This window comes from Clarias gariepinus, chromosome 22 (genome assembly GCF_024256425.1).
Source record: "Clarias gariepinus isolate MV-2021 ecotype Netherlands chromosome 22, CGAR_prim_01v2, whole genome shotgun sequence".
NCBI classification, from domain to species: domain Eukaryota; kingdom Metazoa; phylum Chordata; class Actinopteri; order Siluriformes; family Clariidae; genus Clarias; species Clarias gariepinus.
The window spans coordinates 22779645-22806811 of record NC_071121.1 but is presented as its reverse complement, the minus strand read 5'-3'; the positions used below and the strand labels follow the sequence as shown (position 1 = coordinate 22806811).

Below are 27167 nucleotides of genomic sequence, written 5' to 3'. Positions count from 1 at the left end.
CCTAAACACGGCGAAACACGACGAGCAAACATCCGAGGAACGCTCGCGCGAGAAACATGTCCCCGCTCCGCGCGCACCACTGGCCACTCGGCGGCATCTCTTAGCGCGTGGATATCTCAACCTAAAGACCCGGTATACCCCAGGAGCCGTCCACCTCGAGGTAAAAAAAATCACTTTAACACTCCTGTTCTTTTTTTCTTTTTCCTTTCCCTGCAGCGTTTTCTGCTTCTAGACCGAAATTGCGCTGAGTGAGCTAAACGTAGCCGTGCAGCTAAAGCGGAAATGATGTGACCAAGAAGTAGAAGAAGACAAAATACGGGCTCGGTCCGTGAACACACACACAAACACACACACCGTTGTACTAAAGCCGCGCGCGCGTGTGTTTATAACCCTTTAATGGTACTTTATCAGACTAGTAAATGTGCGCGCGCGTGGACGGTTGGTCTAAAAGCTAACGGCTAACTGGGACGCCGGGTATGAGGATGCTGGCTGTGATATCCTGCCTGCTCTCGGACAGTATGCGGTGTGTGTGTGAGGGGGGCATTTAAATACCATTTGAAATAGTGGCAGCCATATTTGCGGTAAGGTATTTACAATAATAATAATAATAATGAAGCACAGCTGTCTGTGTTTACCTCAGCGCCATTGTATTTACCTCAGGATTGGATTTTAAAGGTATACCCCCCCTCATTTTCCTCCTTCCTTCTCTGTGTAGCAGAAAACTCTTGGCACTTTTACAGTCTCCAGCTTTTTTCCTGTATCTGTGTGTGTGTGCTTCTGTGTTAAGTGGCTGTGCTGTAAAAAAAAAAAAAAAAAAAAGCTCATTTTGGCAGCACTCATGTTGCATTACCCCCTAAAACAGCAACTAATTCAAGTGTAATTGAGGGTAAAAGCATGCCCTTCTTCTCCTTCGCCTCCTCCTCCTCGTTCTTCTCCAGCTCCAGCCCGTCCCCTTTAATATTTTACAGATGTTTTTCACATTCGCAAGGCCCCCATGGCCAAAACCTATATTAAGGCTGGCTTACAACCTAGGCCGAGGCCGCGATGGTCAAAATTCCAAGGCGGTGCAGTAAAGTTAATGACGTTCACTCCCGCTGAGAGGTTTGTGAGTCCGAGCCGTACGCTGCATGACACAAGAGCCGGACTAAGGATGCTCCACAAGACAGCAAAATAGCTGAAAGCAACTGGGCAGTAAGATAAACTCAAAAAGGCCTTTTTTTTTGCTCTGACCGTAAAGAGCTGGCTCCTTGATTTTAAGATAGTCATGGTTGCGCGGCTGCTGTGCGAGCTACTCCCATGATCAAAACGATTATCTGTCCCTCGCCCCCGCCTTTGATCAGTTTTCTCGTGTCTGCAGGACATACCTCGTCCCTAATGGAAGGCAGATGACCGCTTCGTTTTGTTGTGATTGTGACCCCTTCTTTAAGAGGTTTTTTGAGGAAGGGTCAGGTTGACACACTAATATATATATATATATATATATATATACACACACCAAGTTGTGTGTCCACTCTTAGTGTTTTATTTTTTTATCAGACATTTATTACCATGGCCAAGCACTGTTCCTTCTTTCAAATGTGTTTACAATATGTCTTGTAAACATACCAATGAGGGTGTATTTATCTTTAGACACACACACACACACACACACACACGCACACGAGTACATACTTGTGCAGATTTTGTTTTGCTGTCCTTGTAAGAATCTTTTTCTGACATGATTATTATAATACAGCTGGTTAATTCTATGCCTGCAGCTAAGTCTAATCCTAACATTAGCCTTAAGGAGCGAAAAGAACCGCACAGTTTTTGTGCAAAAAAAAATTGTGAAAGGTGAAATGACCCCACAAGGTTGAAACTGGTATTTTTCCAGATGTTCCTATCGTTCTGGTGAGATTTGGTCTCAAAGATATGCTAACCTGACACCCCCCCCCTTCGCAAAACACGCACGAAGGCATGCACTCGCACACGTCAATGTTTTGCTCTGGGCGCTGGGCGAGACGCAGATTTTCTCGTTAGACCTCTTCTTTCTGTTGTGCAATTATCGTTTCAATCTCCTCTAAAAAAAAAATGCTTAAGCCTTTTAAAATTAAGCATGCCCTGTCAGCTGGGTGTCATTCCAAACCTTTGAAAGTTACGAAAATTTTAATCTGTTTACTTTATCAACCTTTTCCTGTTTGCTAATGATTATTATTACTTGTCACACTACGAGAATACGTTATGTGATCTAGGTTTGTGTCAGATTTCATGATGATGATGTTCTAACGATAGACCTGCGATTAAAGAAAATTTACATCATCAATCAGGATGACCCAGCCTTCTTGCCTAAATGGGATATTGCTTTAAAATGAGCTTGATGTACAGCAATAAGTAATTTCTCGATGTTTTTGGCATTTTTACTCAATCATTTTTATTTATAATCCTATCACGTCCTTCGTCTTTCGGTTGGTGCCTTTTAGACGTGCGTTGTTGCTGTGCTCATAGAGTTTATTCGAAGACATTTAACGCTAACAGAACTGTTTTCTGGATGCTGAAATTGTCTTGTATGATCGCCCAAGAATTTCTGTCTTTTTACGATGAGGTTTTTTTTTTTTTTTTTTTTTTGTCTGTGACAGCAAAATCCAGGCAAGCATCATACAGTGTATGATTAGTAAGGCATTCTTTTCTTACATGTCATTCACACTGTATTATTTTGTATCCCTGTTATTTTTAGAAAGCACGATTTACAGCCACTCCGATTTAAAACCCATGCCTGTAGAAGACCTTTGTGAAAGTCTCGACTTGACCCCAGGCCTTTGCCACACCGTGTAATCTTGGAATTATTTAAAGCTCAAAACTTTTGCAGTAAAACTTTGTCCTTGTGAAGCACTCGATTATGATACTGTCCAGCATGGTACATTGTTATGCTACGGCTGCAGAGCAGCTAGCGAACAGGGCCTGTTTTTTTCTTTTTCTAGGCTCATGATGTTATTTCATGGAATGGAGCCCAGAAAGGGCCGCAGAGATTATGTCCAGCCACCTGATCTTGCCACTGAGCCAGGAGGCTGATCAGCTGCTGAAACACATAGTGAGGACAAAAACAAAACAAAAGAATTTGGGAAGTGCTCTGATATATGTATGCTGTGGCCGTTTTGATAGTCATTGTCTAATGAAGTGTTCTGAATGTAATGTGTGTCTAAGCAGTGAGGTTAGGAAAGGGTCAGCGGGTAAGGCTTTGGGTTGCTAATCTGAAGAAGGGTGTTCACAAATCGCATCACATCACGCTTCAGTAAAAGCATCAGGCAGATGAGAAAAGGGATTGTAAATGAGGTAGAGTTAAGTTGAAAGAATGAATGAATGCACATTATTGTTATACTAACAATAATAATGATAATTATCATTATTAATTTTAGATTTTTTTTTAAAATCTAATGCTTAAAACAACACCTCTGGACAATTGTTAAAGCTGAGCCCTGAAACTCGAGCTTTGCTTTAGCTCAGAATTTTTCTCCAAGAGTGTCCATTTTTATGCATCCATTCCTTGAGAGAATGGAAGTGGTCATTACGTTCTCATTCTTGGCTCGTCTGGTAAAAATGGTCACGCTGCCCACAAATGGGAACAACATTTCTCTCTCTCTCTCTCCCTGCCTTGTTAGGGCTGCCCTATTATCTGTTTTTCCCCAACGGCGAGTTTCCCCCTGCTCTCCATCCTGCTAGTAGCCTGGTTATAGATTAGTGGGCCACATTAGCATGTGGAGAACTCATCAATTACTCAGGGAAGCCGGAGATCTCAGCAGGGGAGCACGGTGCCGAGTCGGCAAGACCGCGCCTCTGTTTCCACGCGCTGCAGATATTTGGAGGAAAGCAATTACGTTGGCTGCACTTCCCCCCTGCTGCCTTTGTTTCATTTCTGGGGGTCGTCCACCTTCGTACGAGCTGTGGGAGCTTGTGTAAGGAGGGGAAAATGTCATTTTTATTTACACGCTTATGCTTAATGATTTATTTTTTTAAATAATTTTTTTTTCTTTTGAGATATCGGAAAGATATTGGGGTGTCGAGCGCAAGCTGATAGCATGTACTTGGTGAAAGGAGTGTGCGCTGGCACAGCACGATTTGTGAGGTGTTTGCTCTCATCCAACCCCGAGAAGAAACTGAGGTCGTGCAAACATTTCAACTGGTTCCCCAAACTCCACAGAGCACCAATCTTCAGCAGCAACAAACATTCAATTTATGTCGGCGGTGAGGGGAAATGTGCGTTGGAATGCAAACCCTAATCAATGCAAGCAAAGGAGGTCAGCAGCAGCATCCTGTTTGGGCAGTCGAAGCATAAATGTCCGCTATGTGGTCGGACAGTGACAAGAGTTAAATGAATGCTATCAGAAACGGTGTAGAGTGGTCCATTTCATATGGCAGTGGCTCTTCCTGACATTCCAGGCAGAAATGCTTACATTCATAGAGCTCTTTGGAAAGTTTTACCACCAGCCGGTTAAAAGAAAGCCTCAGCGGTTTGAGGCATGTGACCCTGTGTCCCGTTAATTACAGCCAAACCCTTTCCTCAAAAACTAACCCTGATCTATGGCACATTTGTGTCAAATGCGCAAAGAAGCCATCACTTTTAAAGCAGCCCCCTTCTCCTTTTTTTTTTTTTTTAAATCATCCTGAAACATCCGGTACTGTGTTTTGGCAGGAAAATTCTCATAGGTCTTCAATCACAGGCACACAAGCAAAGGTGATTAATGAGCACATGGAACGTGGCCCCTTGTGTCGTCAACATACGTTTCGTGCTCGTTAATAAGGACGAATATTTGGATTATGGTGCCATGAGCGGACAGTGAGTGCACGGAGCGGAGCTAAATCCTAAAGGTACGGTCCAGATGCCGTCCAGATGTTTTGTCATTTTGTCCCTGAAGCCTAGTGAACTCAAAGCTTCATTGCTTTTTACTGCACACTAGGCCAAGGGACAGCAGCTCTGGTCAACACACCATGTATTTCAGGCTTTAAGCAAAGCATATGCTCTTCTCGTATACTGAGTTCCTCATTTTTTTTTGACCAGCGACCATTTCCCTTCCTGGTTTCATTTCACCTGCCATTTTTATTTGTCGAGCAATAGAGGAACCGGTTCGGATTTCTTCCTCTTTTGCTCAGCGTGACATTTATCCCAGGCTAGTAGCTAGAGTCACATGGTGCATGCCAATCTTTGTTCAGTGTTTGCAGGCAAATTTGTGTTAAGGCCACCAGGTTATATTCAGCGTATTTACTGATCACACAAAACAATTGAATTGATGTCCTCACTCTTGAATGGAGTGTGGGTGTGGCTGCGTTGAGGCTTTTGTAACCACATGAGCCTCAGTGCAGAGTGATCAGTCATTTTTTTTTTTAACCAGTCACACAGAAGATAAAGATCACTCTCACTTAAAATGATTGCGGTGGTCACAAAAGGCGCAGGATATCGCTGTGGCCTTTTGGTCACGTGCAAAAAAAAAAAAGAGGGCTTGGTCCGGGTTGAGTTACATACAAACCCCTCCCTCTCTTCTTCCCCCATCGTCTAGACTGGTGTCACATTTCCAAAAGGTGGATCAGCCCCTCCACCTCACATGGAGTTCAGCACATTATAGCCCATTAAGCTGACTTGCTCTAGGAGCTTTTTTTGAGGCAGGGCGCTCTTTTTTATTCCTTTAATCCGAACTCGACTCACAAACGCACAAATGCTCAGCTTTAGTGTTTATACATGTTGTCTGTCTCCTGTAAAAGGTCCAGGAATTCATGATGATGAATTAATGATGCTCCATGATTATTTGTTAGAACCCACAAAACATAGTCTAACTATGTACACTATCTTCACAGTTTCAAACCTGGAATTGATTGCAATTTTAAACAACACATGCCTAACATTTGGAGGTGTGAAAGTGTGAGTTATTTATTATAACAAGGCTAAACAGACTTTGTCTTGACTGTGTGAATATTAAACCCCTAGGTCAGTACTTAGCTGCAGGTTTTCAGGGACATGTCTTTATCAGCTTTGCACATCTGGATCCTGATGTTTGTTCCTGTTCTTGTTGGCCAAATTGCTCCAGCTCTGTCAAATTGGATGGTTCAGCACAAAGCTAAGGTTTGATCTGCGAAATCCTCTCTGCTCTAATAGTTTTTTTTTTTTTTTTTTGCTGCCAGATGTTCCACCCACTTATGTTAAATGTCCAGCTGTTTTCCAAGAGACATAGTTTGGTAAAGTACTTCTTGTTCATGTTAATACGAATGGCATCCAGCACCTGGGGCTTTCTGACTTACCCAAGTGTTCGCCAGTTGTCCTGCCATTGCTGAGAAGTAAAATGGGAACACTCGAAAATAGCAGCGAGGATCCAGATAGCAGATCACAATCGCTCACTTTGTCACGTATCACCTCCTTATTTATCATCATACATGATATTTATTTACAAGGCTTGCCGAAAGGCATAGATCGTTCACAGTCCTTTAAGTGAAAAGTGCTGTTTGCTCGATCACAATGCGTCTTTGTGATGGATTCTCTTCACACTCGGTTGTCGGCTCCAGGACAACACGTGACCCCTCTTCCATGTGGGTCATATCACCCAATTTGGTTTTTTAAAACACATAGCCACTGTTTTGCTCCAGGAGAAATTCCGGCGACAGGGGTGGCTGACAGGGGTGTGATCCTGGGGTAAAGGCATGATTTTGATGAGCTACTTTACTGGCCTCTTAAACACAAGGTTGATGCGGTATTTTAAAAATGTCTTCTGAAGAAAGAAAAAAAAAATTCACAAGAATGCCTTTTGTCGTGCTGGAACAGCCAGCTATCCTTTAGTGTGTGTGTGCGCGCGCATGTGTGCTGGAATGACAGGCTTGGTTGGATTTTAATATAATGTCTAAGTGCCTGTAATTCAAAGGGCCTCTTTTAAATGCTGGATGATGCAGATATTGCACAATTATGTATGTTAATTGCGTAAATTTAGCAGATTGCATAAAGTCAACTGATTGACTTTCATGCTTCAGCACCCGAGTGTGAATAACTAATTAAACTTAGCACCCTTTTTTTGTTTGTTTAAGATTGGGTGTTTTATGGTCTGTATTTATGCTGTTCTTGGAATCTGAAAAAAAGGTTCTAGCACAGAACCATACAACTATTAGTAATTTTTTAGCAGCTGAGTGAAAAAAATACATATATATGTTAACAATCGTAGTTGTTTTTGTTTCATGGAGATTTACTGATTGATTTGAATCTGTTTGGATTTTTCGGTCCCACCAGCATGTTAAAATCTGGGCCTGGACCTGGAGTGGAATTTAAAAGTCAAGTCATTTTCAAGGGTCACTTCCCTAATTAGGCCATTTCAAGACAAAAACTAACACAGGCATTTTCTCTGGTTTGATTGGCTACAATCCAAAAACAGTGTATTTTTTAAAGCAGATTTTTTTTTTTGGTTGTTTTATGTGTACCTACACTGAGTAACTATGGTCACAATCCAATCAGCTCCTCTACAACCTTCACGCAATCCTCTTAGGACAAGGCCTGTGTTGCCTGGGTAACTCTACAACTCCCTTCGACTGGTAGGATATCCGCCCTTCACTATCTTTGTCTTTTGTGCATGGCAAAGCCTTGTCCCTTTTGAAATATAACCCCCCCCCTCTCCCCTCTCTCTCTCTCTCTCTCTCTCTTTATTTTTATGGCTGCTCCAGCAGTTGCAGGGTTAATGTTTGGGCAGCAGCAGTTGGAGGAGGGAGAGAACGAGGGAAGAGAACAGAGGTAGAGGTGGGAGGTGGCCCACAGCTGTTGTAGTACACTCGGGTTTGTACGGATAGGATGCCTGCTTCACTCTTCCCAGAACAATGGAAGAACAGGGAACTACTGCAACCAGCCAGCCAGGAGACGCTCGTTCAGGTCTCAGGATGAGGGAGAGGCACGTGTAGGGAAGGTTTATAGAGGGCTGTGTCTGATATGACGTCTCAAGGGCGTGAGAGACGCGTGTATTCTGTTTCTCATTCTCATTTGTCCCACCTGGCTTGTTTTTAGGATGAGCTGACTATATGTGCAGGTATAGTAAACTTTAGCAAATGTTTTTTTTTCCCCTGTTGTGTTATTGAGGCATTTTTACACCAAAACTTAAATGATCTTTTATTAAAAATACATTTCAAGATTAATAAGGATTATTAATCATTATATAATAATTATGAATATTTCTTTACTGCTTGAGTAAAATTTTCGGAGTAAATAAATTGTAAATATGTCAACATCTACAGTAAAATTTTTCGAAATGTTCAAGACTTAAAGTCGTACATGTTTTTTCCACATGATCAGCTGTCGATTTAATTCTACCTGAAATTGCCCTGTATTGACTCCTGACTCCTGTATGCAGAAGTCGTGAGTTCATCAGTTTGTGGACCAGTCAGTGCTTTCAGCGAGACCGATAACCTGACTCATCCGAAAACAGGCCCATTCACAGTCAGCCGGCAGGAAATTAACAGCTTAATTTACACTTCACCTTCAGCTGCTTTCATAGTTTCTTTCTGCATGTTCTTAGCCGCCCTTGAAAGACCAAGGCGTCCTGGTTGTTTGTCTTCCCTGCTGGGTGTTTTGGTAATTTCGAGGTCTTTGAAGCAGACATAAATGGGGGTTAAAAAAAAAGAAGAAGAAAAAAGCTTTTTTGAAAAGCAAGGTGTGCTGTAGTGTGAAGGACAGTCTGCATTTATGTAGCCGCTGTTTCGCCATTATCTTGCATCAGCACTTGGGATGAGAGCAGAACAGCGGGTCAGGGAGTGCATTCATTTTAGGCCTGTCGCAGATGCATTAGCCTGGCGTTAAGTGGATAATGCGATCCCGAAAATGGAAAATTTCGATTGAACTGCATTATTGAAGGTTGTTCTAAATTTAATGTGAAGATCCAGAATCTCACCCTACCATAGATTTGGTTTATCCCCAAAATAGTGCACATCAGAAGGCAAAAATAATGCCCCCCCTCAGGGGGACTGACTTGAGGCTTTTATGTTTGTTTTTCTCCTCAGATGGAAATGAGCAGCTGACACCTCTCGGCTAATTCGTTTCATTCTATGCGTAGGAGGACCATCAAGTCCCTGTTCTGTGGCAATTGATCATTTTATTAGATTATAAATCACAAAAAATAGGATCAATAAATCGGTGTCACAGGGCTTTTGTGCAAGGCGTGAATAATCACAGGCTGCCTCGGCGGACGGGGATGGGTTTGGTTCTTTATAACCCCTGGAGTGTGGGGGATGGAGGAAAGGTTTGTGGAACCCAGAGCCCCAACTCTGTTTGATTGCTTTCTCTGTGGTTTACTTCACCCCTCCCTGCCAATACTAGAGGTTTTCTTCATGTTTTTATCTTTTCTTGACACAGAATATTTGCATTAATTAAGTCTGTACTGTCTGGGTTCAACAAAAGAAAAAAGGTTTACATCCGTTTATAGATGTTCATGTGTTCCAATATGTTGTGTATACATAAAATGGTTCAAAAGCATGAAATACAAAAAGAAAATCTAAATTTTAATGAAATATTTTGGCTTATAGATAGTTTTCTAATGTAATCATAAAATAATAATTTTACAGGTGAAAAATAATTTCCCCATCATACGTTTTTTTGTTTGTTTAGAGCAGGCATACTGGTTGTATTATTATTTTCAAATAATAATTAAACCTGTGTTTCTGAATGTGTTTCATGTTTTTTAAATGCTCCCCAGTGTCCAGATGAACCTGGAAATTCACCGCCTGCCGTGGTTTTTTTTTACTTTTTTTTTTTTTTTTTTTTTAAACTACAAGGAGACATAAAATCAGTATTTACTGCCATGTTAATCTTAAAACTCTACCATCCTCCATCTTGGATATGCTTTTATAAACCAACACAGTCCCAGTCCCACACCCCATTGTATCAGCAAGTATGCCAACATTGCATCTTTCACAATGTCAGATGAAAGCTTGTGTTTCTATTTGATGTCTCTGGAAAAAAAAAAAAAAAAAACGGACCCGCCTGCAGTGTCTGACTGCCACGCTTTACAAAGTCTGGTGTGTTAAGAGAAGCTTTGGTTTCCAGTGTTAGTCATGTTCGAGAGACTGTCCTCTGGATGTCATGCCAAGCGGGTGACTCAGAAACAAGGGAGAATCGAAGGATAAAACTCAAAACAAAACAAAGGTCCGGGCAGTTCTTTGTGTTCCGAATCCAAACATCATTTCGACCCAATTTTTTATTGTTTAGATGATGCTTTTTTTTCTTTCTTTTAAGCACTCTGGATGTAGATTTAAATTCCTATCGAGAAAGGTGACATGAGGAAGAAACCTTTAGAAGAAGCAGAACTATAGTATCTCTAAAGTATAGAGCAGTAAAGAGAAACCGTACTACATAGGATTCCCTGAGAAGTCCTGGGACGAACACAGGACAGTCCTTAAAATTTCACCAGCGAGATTATCCGCTAAAGCCAAGTACAAATCTCTTTTTTTTTTTTTTTTCTTCTTCTTTTTTTTTCCTTCCCAGAAGTGAAGCTCTATATCCACTAGGGGGTGTTTCAAAAGCAGCGAACAGTAGTCTCTCGGCAGTGAGCGTTCAATAAACGAACTGCTTTACAGATTACTGAGCATGGGGGCCCTGTTAAGGCCGCGGCACAATGTTTTATTGCTCGGTTTATTACTCCGTATATAGTAGGATTACGTGCTAGGAGCTTGCTAGTGCTGCCAAGAATCTTGTTAGCACGGAGCCTATAGCCTTCGCTTTGTTTGCACTAGGAATCTTGTCTCCCTCTCGTTGCCAGAGAGGTGTTAGCTAGTTCTACTGAAGCGTGAAGTTTCACATCGATGCAGAAGGATGTATAGATCCACGGAAAGGTTCAGGAGGCCCAGGAGCAAACTGATGCTAATCTCATTTAGTCTAGACTTAGAGACAAGAGGAGATTGGCCTGTTTTTTTTCCCTGTTGACTGCAGGGGACCGGAGACCAAAGTTGATGATGTGATTGTAGGTAAACTTACCAACCGTTAAGACGTCAGATAACCCAGGAGCAACAAGATGGAAATGGACAATTTTGTCTCTTAGTTCCCACCCACACCTTTATCGTATCACGTGACAATTATTAACCAGATGTGTTATGCATCACATAAGCATAACACACTCTGAGTGAAGTGCTATCTATCGTCTTTTGAATGCATAAGCAGACGGATGTCCATCATTGGCTAGAACAAGGGATTTATTCCTGGCAGTGGCATCAAAAGGATTCTCCATAATAGACTCGCCGCTCAGGAACTCTTCATTTTTTCTTTGTGGACAGAAAACTTTTTGTAATTTTTTACAAATGTCGACATTACAGCATGAACCTGGACACGCCTTTGCTTTGTATTGTAGTTTAAGTGTGTAATAGTTGCTGAGCAGGTTGTTAGTTTTTCATCTATGATTTATTTGTAAACGTATTGCCAGTTAGACCTTTTTTTTCTTTTTCTGGCCAATCATATACCTGATGAGATAAAATGGCTACTATAGCTGAATAAACAAACTTTCAGTCACAGTGGTGTTCTTACTGCACTACCTTTTTGTACCATTTAACATTCATGCTCTCAATGTTATTCTCAAGTCGTTTGATGTAACTTTTTTTTTTACATAGCCCTGTGCATTTTCATGTGGCTGGAGATGTATTAAAAAAATATGGTTAATGTCAAAGTTATTTATTTATTTATTTTTGAAAGTGTAGAGGTAAAAAAAAAATTTTTCAAATGTTTGGACTGAGCGCCTGAGACATGGTTGCATTGTTAACTGTCTAATCAAAGGGTGAGGCTTTTACAAGCACAATGGCCTGATGCACGCATTACAAGGCTGCTTTTCTGGTATTTAAGTGGTAAATGTCATCTCTGAAGCTCACTTTATGAGTCAGTCGGTAGTTTTGCAGAAACGTTCAGCTGTACTGCATGCGTTTACCTTATCTCATCTCAGATCTCAAGAAGAATCTCTTTTGTAAAAATGTTTTTTTTTATCTTTAAGTCATTACACTGGAAAGTTTATCTAGTAGCAATGGGAAATTCTGTAATTAAAATTAACTCGTTGTATGTAGAACTGTCTCTCAAGAGAAACTTACTCATGCGTTAATTTTCCGTTTCTCGACAGTGATTCATAGATGAAAAGAAAAGATGAGCAAGCCACGACAGCCTTGCACGTGATGTCTCGGATAAACTCCTGAGGACAGGCTTGATTTCCTGTGCAATCTGACCCCCTGAGAGATCCACCAGGGATGCAGGGAAAAACACAAAACAAAAAAAAAAAGCACTCCAGTTTATAATTTATGCTGAAAAAGCCTCGATGTGGGGGTGGTGTTGTGGTTTTCAGAGGTGGACAAATTAGATGTGTCCTAGCTTTGCTCAGTTGGTTTCACCAGTCCTGTGGTGTGGACATCAAAGGATGCCAAGATACATCTAATGTAAAGCAATTTATCTTTACAAAAAAAAAAAAAAAATGATTATCCGCAAAAAATGAAGAAAGTCTTTGGTTATTATTTAATGAAGTTTAGATCTTACAAGTCTACCTGGGTCTTCAATAACTACCTGGACTCCATATTAACATCAATTAACATCAGCTATTATAGCTGAACTGCCTCCCACCCTACACACTGTATAAATGCAGATCATTTACTGCTTTCTGTTTCACCCAAATGAGGATGGGTTCCCTGTTGAGTCTGGTTCCTCTCAAAGTTTCTTCCTATTACCATCTCAGGGAGTTTTTCCTTGCCACTGTCGCCCTCGGCTTGCTCACCAGGGACAAACTGACCATTTTGATTCATACAAATTCACATTTCATACAAACTTAAATAATTCTTTTGACTGTGTAAAGCTGCTTTGCGGCAATGAAAATTGCTAAAAGCGCTATACAAATAAAATTGAATTGAATTGAAGATAAATACGAGTTGACAATACCTTCTCGCTAAAAAGAGTAGAAGCGCTAATCTTTAATCTGTTTTTTTTTTCTTATTTAATTTATTTTTAAAGTTTATACACTCATGGTGTTGTTGATAGCGTTTATATTTTTCCTTTTTTTTCAGTTTTAGTCAGCCTTTGATTGTGTCTGTGTCTGGAAGTCTGGAAAAATCGGCAGCCTCAAACAAGCTGTACGCTTCCATCGCACATGCTTTCGATTGGAGGTCTGTTTTGTCAAAAAGCAGGTTGCTTCTGATTTAAAGAAACAGCGATAAATAAAGGGACAAAATCTTTACCTACTATAATAAGAGCACACAGTGGCATCTATATAACCTTTGAATTTAATCTATATAAAGAAGATTATGTTTTGTCTACTTCTGGTCTTAGTAGCTTACATCCAGCAAGCTATGTTTTGTGGATTTAATACCTGGTGTATCTCAGTGCCTTAACAGTTCTGCGCAGCGAAGGCATTTTTGGCTCTTGGTCAAAAGCGAGATAGAAAACAGCCACAACCTTTCAGTCTGGCAGGGCAGAGAGAGAGAGAGAGAAAAAAAGAGCGCTCAGGTTTGGGTGTTTTTTCAGCTTGGTTCTATATATAGTTCTTGGTCATGTGTAGTGTTTGCACAGCTTTTTAAATGGATGGCTACTGAAAAGTGCTATAGTGTTATTCCAGCTGCTCTGATAAACTGGAATCTATTATGATTTAAGAGAGAAGAAAAGGCAAGTGTTCTGTGCACACTGTACACCCTTTTGTTAACTGTAATGTGATGACTTGTAAATGCAAGACAGGGAAAACCATGCTCATTTATTGTTACTTTTATTCATTAGTTTGCTCGTTGTCAATAACAGCTTTTTACCCTGGCAAAAGCAGGCAAAACAGGGCACCGAGCACAAACATTCACACACTAATTTGCAGCCAAATTGGAGTCACAGCATCTGATTTAAAGAAAGAAAGCATTTTTTGGGAGCTGGGAGGAATCTAGAGAACCCAAAGGAAACCCACAAGGGCATTTGTGGGGATTATGCGAAACACCGCACAGACGTTAACCTAAACTCGGTGTGGAATCAATGCTATTCACTGTACCATGTTTTTAGGTGCATTAGGGACTTCAACAAGGGCCAAATTGTAATCATCAGAAGACTGGGTCAGAGCAACCTCAAAACAGCAGGTCTGATAGGGTGTTCCCGGTATGCAGTGGTTAGTACCCACCAAATGTGGTCCAAGGAAGGAGAACTGGTGAAGCAGTGCCAAGGTCATGAGTACCTAAGGCTAATTAATGCACCTGGGGAGTGAAGGCTGGCCCTTCTGAAGAGCTAAAGATGTAGCACAGATTGCTATACAGTTCTTACTGGCTATGACAAAAAGAGTTCGAACACAGTGCATCGGGTGCATTTGGGTAGATGCAAACTAGTCATCGTGCCTATGCTGACCCTGGTCCACCACAAAAGGTGCCTTCATTGTTCATGTGTGCAACAGATCTGCACCACAGAGCCCTGAGTCTAACGGATTGAGTTTCTTTTGCATCTTGTGAATGGTCAGGTACTTTCCTGAGGAAGAGATAGCTAGGATAGGATGCACTATAGGAAGAAGTCAAGCTGGCAGAGGCAACGTGATAAGTGTTGTGCGGGGGAAACTTCAAGTCCTGATATTCATGTAGATGTTCCCTTGACACTACTTAAACATTGTTGCAGACCAAGTACATCCATTTATGACTTATGGTAGTGGCATCTTTTAGCAGGATGATGCATCCTGGGATACTGCAAAAAGTGATTCAAGAATGGAATAAAAAAAGACAAAAGTTCAAGGTGTTGACTTTGCCTCCAAATTCCCCACAGCTCAATCGGATTGATTGATTTTCTGTGAGATGATTCTGGACAAAGTCTGATCCATGGAGGCTTCACCTCACAACTTACAGGTCTTAAAGGATCTGCTGCTAACATATTGGTGCCAGATACCACAGCACACCTTCAGAGTTTTTCTGGAGTTCATACCTCGAAGGGTCAGAGCTGATCCATTTAAAGCAATTCGCTGCAGACTGAACGTGTCGCATTCAACGTTAAAAGCATCAATTATTAATGACTTGAATGAACATGCCAGTCGATTTTCAGATTGAGTTTTGCAACAGGATAGTCAGTGTGAGCCTATGCTCCCAAGTGACTAGTGAAGGTCAAAGTTTTGCTAATGCAATAACAGGAATGGGTGGACTCTGACTTTTGCATTTATATAGGGCATGAGAGCTTGAATGGATGAGTGGCGACAGCAGACTAATGCTTTGCACAATGCTTCCACTAGCTAGTGACCGGGTACGCTCTGGTAGAAAATAAGAGCCTGTCAAGTGCGGTCCTTGTTTTTGGAGCATAAGTAGGCCATGAGAAAACAGGCTTCTATGTCATGGTTGCTAATACAAGCTAAGCTAGAGTCGGGGGGTGGTGACATGACCGCGATCCAGTGGTGTGATTAGAACGCTTAGTTTTGTTTAATCTTCTTTATTATTGTGAAGCTGTAGCCAAAGCCTGGTCCATTAAGTCCCACTGAAATCCTAGCTCCACCAAAGCTCTTACTTACACACTAGTTTTGCAGCAGTCCTACAATTTCGTTTTTCATGATCACATTCTATTAGCAGGGCTAAGAGAGAGCAATTTATATTGTGTTTTTTTTATGTGAAGAACTCATATGGCCTAAATTTAGTGACCAAACCAGACTGGCATATCTTTCTCGTACACCGTTTCTCACAATTTTACTACCACTCCTACATTCAGTTTTGTACTTCCTTCATCTCGCGTTTTTTTTTGTTTTTTTTTTTTGCTGCAGGTAAACATGATGTCCGAGGAAACCCAAAACCGAGAGCTTGAGGAGGACCTGGAGTCAGAAGAGGGTGATCTGGAGTCCTATTTGGAGGAGGAGAGCAGCAGCGAGCTCCTAGAGCGTGTCCGGGAGCTTCAAGTGAGTCATGCTTCTGCATTGCAAAGACGCACTGAGAACAATTCTACCTCATCCATATCTGTCCAGTTTCAGCATGTTGAATAACGAGTGCCTTTTATTTTTATCCAGGCTGAGAACTCGGCTCTTTCCCTCGCCAACGAGAGTCAAAGAGAAGCTTATGAAAGATGCCTGGATGAAGTGAGTTTTGACAACCTGACTCTGATAACTGAATCTTTTTTTCCCCTCACTGTGTTCCCTGGTTTAGATACTCTCAAGGTTTTGTGCAAAAACAAAATAAATCACAATAAAAAGACTTTGTCCTTGAGCCTGAATGCATTCTCTTGTAATCATATCAGTCTAGTTTTCTCAAACGTAAAAAACAGCGTTCAATGAATGTGGCTGAAGCAAGTGTTTTATTTTTTATAGGTAGCCAATCATGTCGTCCAGGCCTTACTCAACCAAAAGGTAAAACTAATCGCTCTTTATATTTGGTTTATATATAAACATAGTCGGCTTCTATACTGTGCATTGTTAAATGTTGTGTGTCTTATTAAAAAAAAAAAAAAAAAAACTTTTTTCATTCTTCACTTTAAAAAAGCAGCTTTGTTGACATGGTTTTGTTTTAGGATCTTCGGGAGGAGTGCATAAAGTTGAAAATGCGAGTGTTTGATTTGGAGAGGCAGAACAGAACACTGTGTGAACTCCTCCAGGAGAAACTGCACAATCAGTCATGTGTACATCAGCAGGTAAATTATAATAATAATAAAAATCAAGGAGCATAAAACTTTTTCTTTGTAGACAAAGTTGTGGTTTTTGTTGTAGCTTTCTGAAGACTGGTTAGACGCTCTGTGTGTGTGTGTGTGTGTGTGTGTGTGTGTGTGTGTTCATTTTACACGCCAAATTGAGGAAAATCTGTGCTTTCCTGTTTACTTTCGTGGTGGGAGGGTATTTTTCTGAGGAAGTAACAGAAAAGCTATGTACATCAGATACGCATTTCTCAGATAACGAGTACATTGCTAATGCACATAATAGGTATCATATGATATTTTAAGGAATGTTGTACAATTAGAAATTTTAGACACAATATTATTACAAATTTTTGCTCTGCCAGTGAAGGAATAACAGCTTGTAGAAAGTGTGCTAACTGTTTTATTTTAACTATTAGAATTAAAATTTTATACATTAAAGAGAGTCAAGTGAATTCATAAAACTGAAGTATACCAGCGCTGTTGTACTAAATACACTGTCTGGCCCCAACAAAAAGTTGCGGTTTCAGAATGCTCAAATTATTGAGCTGCGTCAAACAAAGAAAACAACTAGAAGATTTGAACTTCCTGGAATTGGGTTAAGAACTCTTTAACACATTATCAAAACCTGAAAGGATAGAGCTGAACTGTCAGCTTAAGAACACTTAAACATTTGGTAAAGTTTCATAGTAAAAACATTGCTACGTTTAATAGTGAAAGTAAGAACATTTCTATATGAGCTCACAGGACTGGGACTAAACAGGTGTGTGACCATAAGAAACCCACTTTTTAGAGACACTTATCAGGAAAAGATGGAGTCAGCTGACGTCAGCCGACCGTATCTCTTTGAACTGCTCACTCGCGCATCGTTGGGGGCGGTGTAACGCACTCGGAGAACAGCGCTATCTGCTCCTTCTGCTTGCGTGAGCTCTCAGACACCCCTGATTGGCTGTAGAAGCCGTGATTAATGTAGGAGCACTAAGTATCTCTCATCCCTCCCCTCTGAGAGAGCTCAGCTAATCAGCTTCCTCTAGGCTTCTGGCTGCGAGAGGTTACAGCATCACCAAGAAATTGAACTCACGATCCCTGTATGATATGGCGAGCACTTTACCACAGCACCACTCGGAGGCCCCAGGAACCATTTTCATGCATGAACTGGCCATTCAGTCTCAAGGTGGTTGAATAAAATCTTGGAGTGTACAGCTTCTTTTTGGCTAGGCGGTGTATTATCTGTGTTGGAACTGTCAAATTAGTGAATTGTGGTATAAAATACAAGTCGATATTGTAGTACAGAGCTAACAATTCTTATTGCCTTTTAAATTTAGACTGGGTCCTGCTTGGAACACATTTCTGAACTACCGCACACTGATTCAAACAAACAGATTGAAACTCAGAGGAATGCACAGTCCAAGGTAAAAAAAAAAAAAAAAAAAAAAGACACATAATACATTTTATAAACTGAGACAGAGTACATAATGAACCATGGCACACCTCATAATTAACACTTGTGTTTAACTATAACTTTATTTAGTCTAGGGTAAAGTATTTATGATATGTAACTTTCTTCTTCTCTAATATTTGTTTTAATCCAAAGGGAAATGGAGAGTGTGCACAAACTTGCTTTCCTGAAACCCAAAGCTCCACCACCTCCATGGACGCCTTATCTCCTTTTCTGAAAAAGAAAGCACACATTTTGGAAGTCCTGCGTAAGCTAGAGGAGACGGATCCTTTACGCTACCATCGTTCCCCCGGCATCTCCTCCCTCTGTGAATACAGCCAAGCTCTGGTCTCTAAGGATGCTGTATTGGCTTGTAGAGACAACTCGCCCAGGTGCAATGTGACTAAAACACATTGTCCTCATTCTTGTACAGACGTTTGTATTTGTATCAATGGAGCAGAGCACAATAGTGTGAAGTGCGGAAGCTGCAACACATGCCTGATTCTTTCCAATAAGGACTCGATCAGCCTTGCCAACAGTAGCCGTAATTGCTGCACTTCAAATGCCATTACGATTGACAACCTCAACCTGGCTCCGCCCGAGTTTCATAAGAACCAGGACTTGCAAAGCCATGTGAGCCATGTGAAGAATGCTACGGGTACTAGTGAACTCTTAGTAATCAGGAAGTCTGCCGATTTGTCTGTACTTCAGCTGGAAAAAGGTCTTGAGCCATCAAATGAACTTTTATCAGGAGAAGCCCCTGACTCTTACTCTAACATGGCTGCACCTGAAAGAGACCGTAACATAGTCCCTGATCATGCACCAGCTAATGCCCTTGCACTGTCAGAGAAAGAGACTAAAGATAAAAATAGAATATCCGATGTTTTATTGAGCTCCCAATTATCAAAAAGTGGGTACACCACCAGTGAACAGATTAGTCATGAGAGTACAAATGACACAAGTACTCTGGAAACAGACTTTAAGCACTTAAAAACTGTTTCATCACAGAAGCTTGAAAAAGTCACAGATAGTGAAGAATTTCTGCAGAAAGGTAACACTGAGCCAGTCAATTCCAAGTTACCTACACTTGGTCTGAAGGACAGTCTGCCAGACACATTTAGTGAGGTAGAAAGTATCGAACCTGTGCATAAAGGGCTGCTGTTTTCTCCAAATGAGAACCACACAGCATCAAGAGTACTAGATGACATATGTGTCCCTGTGAAGGACAGCACAGCACAAGACCTTCAAGCTGATGGATCTAAACTTGTTAGCCCCAACCAGGTTTGTATTAGAGAAGTCAAGTCCTCCCCTTCAAAGTTGCTCAAGTTTCTCAAGATCCCCACCATTGGGGAGCGCGCTCCAGTAGCCAATCCTCCCCGGCTAAGCCCTCAACTATCACGCAGCTCAAAAATCCCTTGTCGCAGTAACAACTACGAGGTGCAACATTCACCTGTTACTGCTCGCAAAGCAACCACAGCAGAAAGGCAAAAACAGCCAGCCTGTTCCAAATCTGAGCCCTTTTCATCCACACATTCTGCTCCAACCTCTCCACCCCTGTCTGATGATCCACCTCCAGTGGTGCCAAAAGAACTTAACTGTGGCATACCTAAAAACAGTCGAGGAGGAAAACCTATACAAAATGCCCCCTCACAAAGGACACCGCAGAAAATACCACACTATGAAAATATTCCTGATGTCTCTAATACTAGTGCTTCAGACATATCCCAGGTTCTTGGAGAGGTGAGCTCTGCTCTTCGGTATGCAAGCTCTAACACAGAAAAAGTTAAAGGAAAGATAGGAAGCCTAGGTTTAGAAAGGCCCACAAGTTTTAAATCTCAAAAGGACACTTCACTCGGCTCTGACTTCTCAGACCAAGAAGAGAGCCCAGACAGCCCGGTATGGCATAAGCAAGCCAACCATCGCAGTTTGCCTAGTCAGTCTTCTTCACAGAAGTCACAGATAAGTGGTATGAGGTCCAGAAGCCAAGAAAAAAATGAGTTGGTTAAAGACCAAGTACAAAGTGCAGGCTCACCCATTAAAAAGAATGATCCACCACCCATTCCCAAGAAGACAGGCGTGGGCAGACACTCAGGTGAATCCAGCCATTCCTTTAAAGAAAGACTAGCTGCACTTGGCAAGCTAAGGAACACAGAAGAACCAGTTTGCTCACTGGTGACTGAGAAAAAAGAAATTCCTTCACGAACCAGCGACAAAAGCAAAACTGCTGAATATAAAACTGAAGAAAGTAAACTTTTAAAAAGTACAGATTCTGTTGAAGAAAAATCATACGTTTCAGGTCATATGGATGGGGCTGTCTCAAAGCTTTCTGACCCAGGCACCAAATCAATACCCATAAGCTCTACAATCTCTAAGCTGGAAAGTGAATCATCTAGAACATCCCCTGCGAAACCAGAAAGCCCTAAATCCAAAATGCCTGCACTATCTCCCAACTTAGAAGCTGCACAAGCTTTGCGTAGTTATGCTAAAAGTGCAACACCACAAAGTCTTTCATACAGCGGGAAAAACCTTTCCAGTCCCCACAGTAGCAGCCCTAACAGGATACCTCTAAAATCTCCCACTAAAACTGTACCACCATCTTTGAATCGAGATGCGAAACCAAACCTGGAGGTTCCACGATATTTGTCAAAATCTGAAGACAGAAACCAATCCCGCGCCAGTAAGAAGAAAAATTCATTTGGAGAGAGCCTTCCTCCTCCACCTCCAAGGCCTGCGGAGTCGGTCGAAGAGAAGAGACACTCGGCACCAAGCCCTCAGTCCTCGATTGAGCAAAAGGTCATGAAGGGCATTGAGGAAAACATGCTGAAGCTTCAAGAACAGGACAAGAGTCAAGTGCCTGAAGTGAAACAGAAGGCTTCCAGTGGTATTGCCAACTGGTTTGGCTTGCGTAAAAGTAAGCTGCCAGCTCTTAATCGGAAACCTGAGGCTTCAAAAGGCAAAGATGATAAGAGAGAATGGAAACTCAATATATCCTCAGGGGGAAAGGATTCTAAAGTGGCTACTAAAAAGCCAGAGACTGAGAGCTTGAACATATCCATGTTAATGGAAAAAGCGGAGGGGCTACACAAAGCCCTGGAAGAGGAGCGTGCTTATGTGAATGGTGTTGCTATGGACCGACAAGGAAAGGGGCATTCCTGTGAGGTGGTGATGGACCAAGCTCAGGGGCAGATGTCTTTAATGTACAGGGGTGTGCCATCAGACAGCTTCATGCAGCAGCTGCTTAACCGGTATGTACAATGTGGCAAGTTGGTACATTACTACTTACATATTTTATTTTCCATCCAGCTTTCTCACTTAGTCATGCATTCCTGCATTTGTATCAACTGATTCAGAGTATATAATTAAAATAATATTTCAAACCCTGGTGAATAATCACTAATTTATTATTATAATTATTATTTTTTTTAAATAAAGGGTGGATGGAAAAGATGTTGGAGGTATCGGTGCGGCTCATCGACGCTTATCATTTGATTGTAAAACCAGGCCTGTTTTTAGCCATCACAGCAAAAGTGCCGTTTGTCAGACCAGAAGTAGTGATGACATGGAAAAGGTAAAATTGTAAAAGCTTGTATGTCCTCGCCATTCATTTAGATTTTGTCCCAAACCTTACAGTATTTGTGCTGATTTCTCTTATTTTTCCCAGGCTGCGTCTTTAATGACCAAAGTGGACGGTGTCTCAGATGAGAACCTGGCTGACTCAATTCACCACGAGCACTTTGCAGGTAGGACTGTTGACTGATGCCACAGTTATTTACCACGCCAAGATGATGTATTTGATGAATAGGTAAGCGCATGACCTCATAAACATGTCTGGACCTGATCGTCCAGTACAAGGTTGCTTGGCATGTTTCTTCCTGTGGCTTTTTACAATGAGTCACACCTGCTTAGAGCAGTAATGTCCCATTTAACTTTTTTGGGCTCTTCGTTTTAGCAGAACATATTAACTAAGGATTTTCTTTTAAATAACCAGAATAAAAAAAAATTTATACATGAAGTCTTTTACCATTTTCGTGGACTTAAACAAATGATTAAAGTTTGTTTAACTTTTCTGATTTAGAAGGTGCCATTTTGGTGACATACCAAGCATTGTTAAAATGTTTTAATATCAAACTGGTTTTGACAGGCTCTGGAATTTCCACACACACCCTGGACAGTGGTATTGGCACATTTCCTCTTCCTGACTACAGTATGAACGCTGGATGTAAAAGTATCCCCAAAGGGAAGGCCCAAGGGGAGACCGATCCTTCCTTTCCTCAGGGAAGACATGGCTCAGGGATTAAAATACCCCACAAGGCCTGGACTCTGGAAAGAGAGCTGTCATCTTTAGAGGAAGATTACATCATGGGACAGGAAATCGATAGCACCCCACTGGAGGGCAAGCTTGCACCCAATCAAGTTGCCAACACGGGTCAAGAAGGTACTTATATTTTTGCTGGCGAAAAAAAAAAAAATTCACCTTTTTTTTTTCTTTAGCTGTTTGCTAGTACATAATAAGTTAACATTAACAAGTTATAGCACCACATAAGTATTGATGACACACATTATCGCGAAACCCATGTGCCGATTCATTTTGGATTGCGATTCTTTTAGTATCATGATCCTAAAAAAAAAATAATAATCCCACAGGAAGGATGTTGTGCTGTAGGTTTATAGAGGAACTGCAATACTTTACCACCGCAAATGTAAACACATGTAAATTTAAAATAAATGTAAAAATACCATAACTTCCCACACAAAAAAATTTAGATCAATAACTGAATAATTTTTCCCCTATTTCTAATGCTTAGTGTATTTGCACTACTTGTTTCTGTCGTAAGGCTTCTATTATTTGTCAATTACGAACCTTGTCACCATATACTAGGTGTTTATAATCAAATGTTTTATACAACAGCACTGTTGAATTATTTCCTTTTAAAACAAACAGAACAGAGGCTGTCACTAATAATATATATATATATATATATATATATATAAATAATAATAATAATAATAATAATAATAATATATTATAGAACCTTTTGTCTTTTATTCTTTACATATTTACCTAAAATACTCAGTACAATTTTTAATGCCTAAATTCATGCCCTTCATCTGTATTTGATGAATTATGGAAAATCTTTATATTTTAAGGTGCTGATGTCTGTGGCAGACCTGTAAGATCTGGTTCCACAAAGAACTGGACATTCCCCAACCTCAAAGCATCAACAGAGCCGTCCGATGTTTATCTTGGAGTGGAGGAGGCCTTAGATTCAGTGAACCAGAAGAGCTCATTTAGGAGGGTGAGTCTGATGTTTAAACACATCTCACCAGTGGTGGAAAATACTTGAGTAATTGTACTTTGATAATATACTACATATTTTTGATGTATTTATGCTTTACTTGGGTAGTATAGAAATGGAATACTTTGTCTGCTTTTTTCATTACAGTTTTCAAGAAAAAAACAAGCTTTACTGCTTACATTTTAATTAAGATTTTTAAATACTTAAAAGTCTGTTTCTAAACATGTATTTATAAGCCACTAGACTTTAACACATTCATAAGACTACCTGATGGAGCTTACCTGGCATACCTTTCTAAAAGTTTCAGCATGGTGGATGATGCAAAGACGCGTATAAAATGAGATGTCTCCTTTGCCTCCCTAGAAGGCATGAATTTCATTTAATAATGTGGAAAGCACTTTGCAGTAATTTTAGGTAATTTGTGCTAACTGGTGTAAATGATAGAAGCCACATACTTTTACTTTTTCAGCCAAAAATTGATTCTAGTAGCTAAAGTAACTAAACAAGTTACATTCTACCTAATGGTGATTTACATAATATTTTACTGCTAGACATATACAGAAGATTTGATAATAAAATAGTCATATAAGGCATACGAGCCACAAACTTACAGAAAATGAATGAGGAAAGTATACAGTAGCTTCTTTTAACTAGACTAGTTTTCACATAAACCTAACATTGCAATACTGGTTCACAAATATATAAACTAACGTTTTCAGTTCCACTTTAGAAAATTTTTGGCTCCGTAATGACAATTTAATGAAGATGTTGACACAGTATCTCTACTTTGCCTCAACAATAATTCTTCAGTATTTGTTCCACCCCTGGATGGCATTATAACAACAATGTGTAATCACTGCATGCATCATTTCATGGTAATTTAGTTCCTGCTATCAGACTAATTAAGTTTTTAATTAAATTTGATTTATGCCATACGTACAGCGCTCAAAGACTACCGATGCCCCATTCAGGCGTGACTGCGAACCCAGAAGCCTCCCACAGCCGACTCAGGTGCGCCGAGGCAAGGCACGTGCTCCTGTCAACCCAGACCTTGGAAGAGATTCTGGGTTAGAACTGGTGAGAGAGAGGCCCGACGACACACTTTCCCCTGGCCACCCCCAGGTCCTAGAGACCCCCGAGTCCCTTAGCGACTCTCTCTATGATAGCCTGTCCTCCTGCGGAAGCCAAGGCTGAGAGGGAGCACCGGTAGCTGAGTGGATGGGACCGTCAGGTACCAACATTTTCTACACCTTAACGCTGGTTATATCGGGCAGCATTTGTTCTTAAAAAAGTAAAAACTTTCAAGACAACACGCTTTTCGGCACCAGAAGACGCCCACTATGTGTTCCTTCAAGAAATCACCTTTTTATCCGAGAGTTTCTACTGGATAACAGCCGGCAAATTGTGGACGCGTGTGTGGTGGGTTTAAAGGATTCACCAAGTTTCCACGTTTTTAAACCAGTCTTACACAACATTCATACTGATTCAGGTAGTAGCAGAGTAGACATGTCGCCTTTGTGTCATTGAATTGTTTGTAATCTTTGGACACTCGAAACCATTAAGTCTTCCATTTAAAAAAAAGAAAAAAAAGAAGAAGAAATCTGAGAACGTTTTGGAAATTGTCTCTACATGTACATCAGTGCACATCATTCGTTGACATAACATAGTTGTGTAAAGTTATTGCAAAGTGAACCGTGTATATGTATGTGATTTTTTTTTTTTTTTAATGTTTATAATTTAATATACATATTTTATGTAAGGAAAAAGGTTCTTTTGTGTACAATTTGAATCAGACACTGACTTCCATTGAGTCCATTATGTGTTAGGTGTCAAAAACTTGTAGCAATAATAAAAGTACTATCCGTGTGTGATAGCGCTACAGTGTTTTACAGTGAATTTTACTTTGCAAGTATTTATTAATTTTTTTTTCTTTCAAGAGTGTGGTAAGACAAGACCACAGTATGCTGGTTACTTTTTGTAGCATTCGTCATTCAATTTTTTTTGTGTGTGTCCGGCTGTTTGTTTTTCACTATGAAGTCCTGAATCGGGCATTTCACTTTAATATATACACTATATCTTGGATATATTATGTTGGATACATAAATTGATCAGGTTATTTAACAGGTCAAGATCATTCTTATCGAATGGTCTCGGCCCTAGTCTTTAGTTTCCAAAACACCCTTTACGTTGAATTTGTTTCTACAGAATCAGTGTTCTTTTTTTAAGTGAATTACCCTGTGATGTTGTCTTGGCAAATGACCTTGTCCTGTATCGTACATGTTTGCTCCATATTTCCTACTTTACCACACACCACCATAAACAGAGCATTCTGACACCTTGTGTGGACATGGCACAAATTAGAAACACACTGTACCATTTCTGACAGGTTGTGTAAACATCATAATGACCTCCTTTTCAAATGCTGACATTTCCAGTCTAATGAAGTCAGCTCTGTCTGTTCCTTTTGACACTAAATTTAATGAGTGATTTAGAGCGTTGCAAAAACCACATAATTTTCATTGTAAAGGAATCCTTAGTGAAATGCTCCATGACAAATTATGATCAGGTCCTTAAAATTATTGAATTAAACAAAAACACAAAACTACTTCTCAAACACTATAGAGAGATTACGTTACCAATCATTCTCCTTTTGTTCCTTTTTGTTCAAATTTGTGTTCTCATGTAATCAACTCCTGTGCTCCTTGTAGGATTTATTCCATTTCTTTTCAACAGTTTTTGTTGTAATGTTCAGGACTATTTTATATTAGTTTGCTATGTTTACAAAAGAATTTATGACGAAGCTGTTAATATATCTGTAAACTTTTTATATTAAGGTGCTATCGGATGTTTTTTCCACTCATCTCTGCAAAAGCCATAAACCTGTTTTTGCATAATCATCTTTTTAAGCAATCGCCATCACTCATGCAATTAAATAAAATGTTTTTATGCAGTTTGCTCAGGGTATTTGGATTTTTTGTTTTTGTTTTTTTGCTATGTCTGTTGTTGCATTAAAAGCTTAGATGTATCCTAATGAAAAAAGATAAAAATAAAGGAATAAAGGCTTGAAGCTGTGAACCTTTTACAGAAAGATTAACATCTAATACCAACTGTGTGGTGTTTGTGGGGTAAGCCACTTCAATACTAATTATACTAAAGGTCATTTGGTGCACTTTTACCTAATGAGGTCAAGTGAACAATGCCTAATCAGAGGTTTGCAAATCCGTTTATTCGAGGCTAAAGGTCATTTGATGAAAGCCATTCTTCACCCAAATAAGTAAGTGAGACACCCATGCTTTGCTTTACCACCCACAGGATGAATCTAGTTGCCTTCTACTTTTATCCCTGTACTTGGCTTTACGGTCTCCTTCGACCCTAACTAGTTTACCATCCTGCTGATAAAAGGCATCTTCACATCACAATTTTCCCACTATTCCGCTTCAATGGGAAGGCACTAGGCCAAGGCTAGTACGGTATAATCTTAAGGTCTTAAAATCACAACCCATTTGTGTGAGCAGCCAAGAGAAAGTACAAAAAAAAAGGTTATAATAATGATAATAAAAAGAGTCTAATACAGTGTCAGAACTGTGTACCCATAACTAATTGAGGCGTCAGGATAGAAAACTTTGCGCTTTGTGGTTTTCTGGTAATATGCAGTACTGTACAAAATCTGTTTTTTTTATTTTATTTTTTAATTCATCATCATTATATGTTTATTTTATGATCAGTCCAAAAAACATTTCTGATTTCCCAGCAAAAAACAAAAAAGAAGGATGTCCAGTAAAACCTAGCAGCTTCCTCATAAAACTGCTCAAATTGTACCCGAGACTATATTTTAAACAAAGGGTCACCACACCATTTTCTGACCTTCTTTCATTAATGA

At 40.2% G+C, this 27167-nt stretch overlaps 1 protein-coding gene across 4 annotated transcripts; it reads left to right on the top strand.

Moving 5' to 3' along the window:
- Nucleotides 1-26242, top strand: nckap5l (NCK-associated protein 5-like). 4 transcript variants are annotated; one of them, XM_053482497.1, is made up of 12 exons: nt 1-160; nt 15696-15827; nt 15936-16004; nt 16233-16271; nt 16433-16552; nt 17878-17964; nt 18147-21235; nt 21423-21558; nt 21652-21730; nt 22132-22425; nt 23139-23287; nt 24230-26242. In XM_053482497.1, the coding sequence occupies exons 2-12, from the start codon at nt 15702-15704 to the stop codon at nt 24479-24481; spliced, it is 4440 nt and encodes a 1479-aa protein (XP_053338472.1). In that variant the 5' UTR covers nt 1-160; nt 15696-15701; the 3' UTR covers nt 24482-26242. The 4 variants fall into 4 exon arrangements, with proteins under 4 accessions (XP_053338472.1, XP_053338476.1, XP_053338475.1 ...); XM_053482501.1 differs by having other exon boundaries at nt 24259-24394; XM_053482500.1 differs by lacking the exon at nt 1-160 and adding an exon at nt 394-581.
- Nucleotides 26243-27167: the final 925 nt, after the last annotated feature.

Bases quoted from the DNA above. Each gene is read 5' to 3' on its own strand.
- nckap5l (XM_053482497.1), top strand. From the start codon at position 15,702: ATGATGTCCGAGGAAACCCAAAACCGAGAGCTTGAGGAGGACCTGGAG. The intron at 21,236-21,422 runs GTATGTACAATG...TTTTAAATAAAG, and splicing joins ATGCAGCAGCTGCTTAACCG to GGTGGATGGAAAAGATGTTG. The intron at 21,731-22,131 runs GTAGGACTGTTG...TGGTTTTGACAG, and splicing joins TCACCACGAGCACTTTGCAG to GCTCTGGAATTTCCACACAC.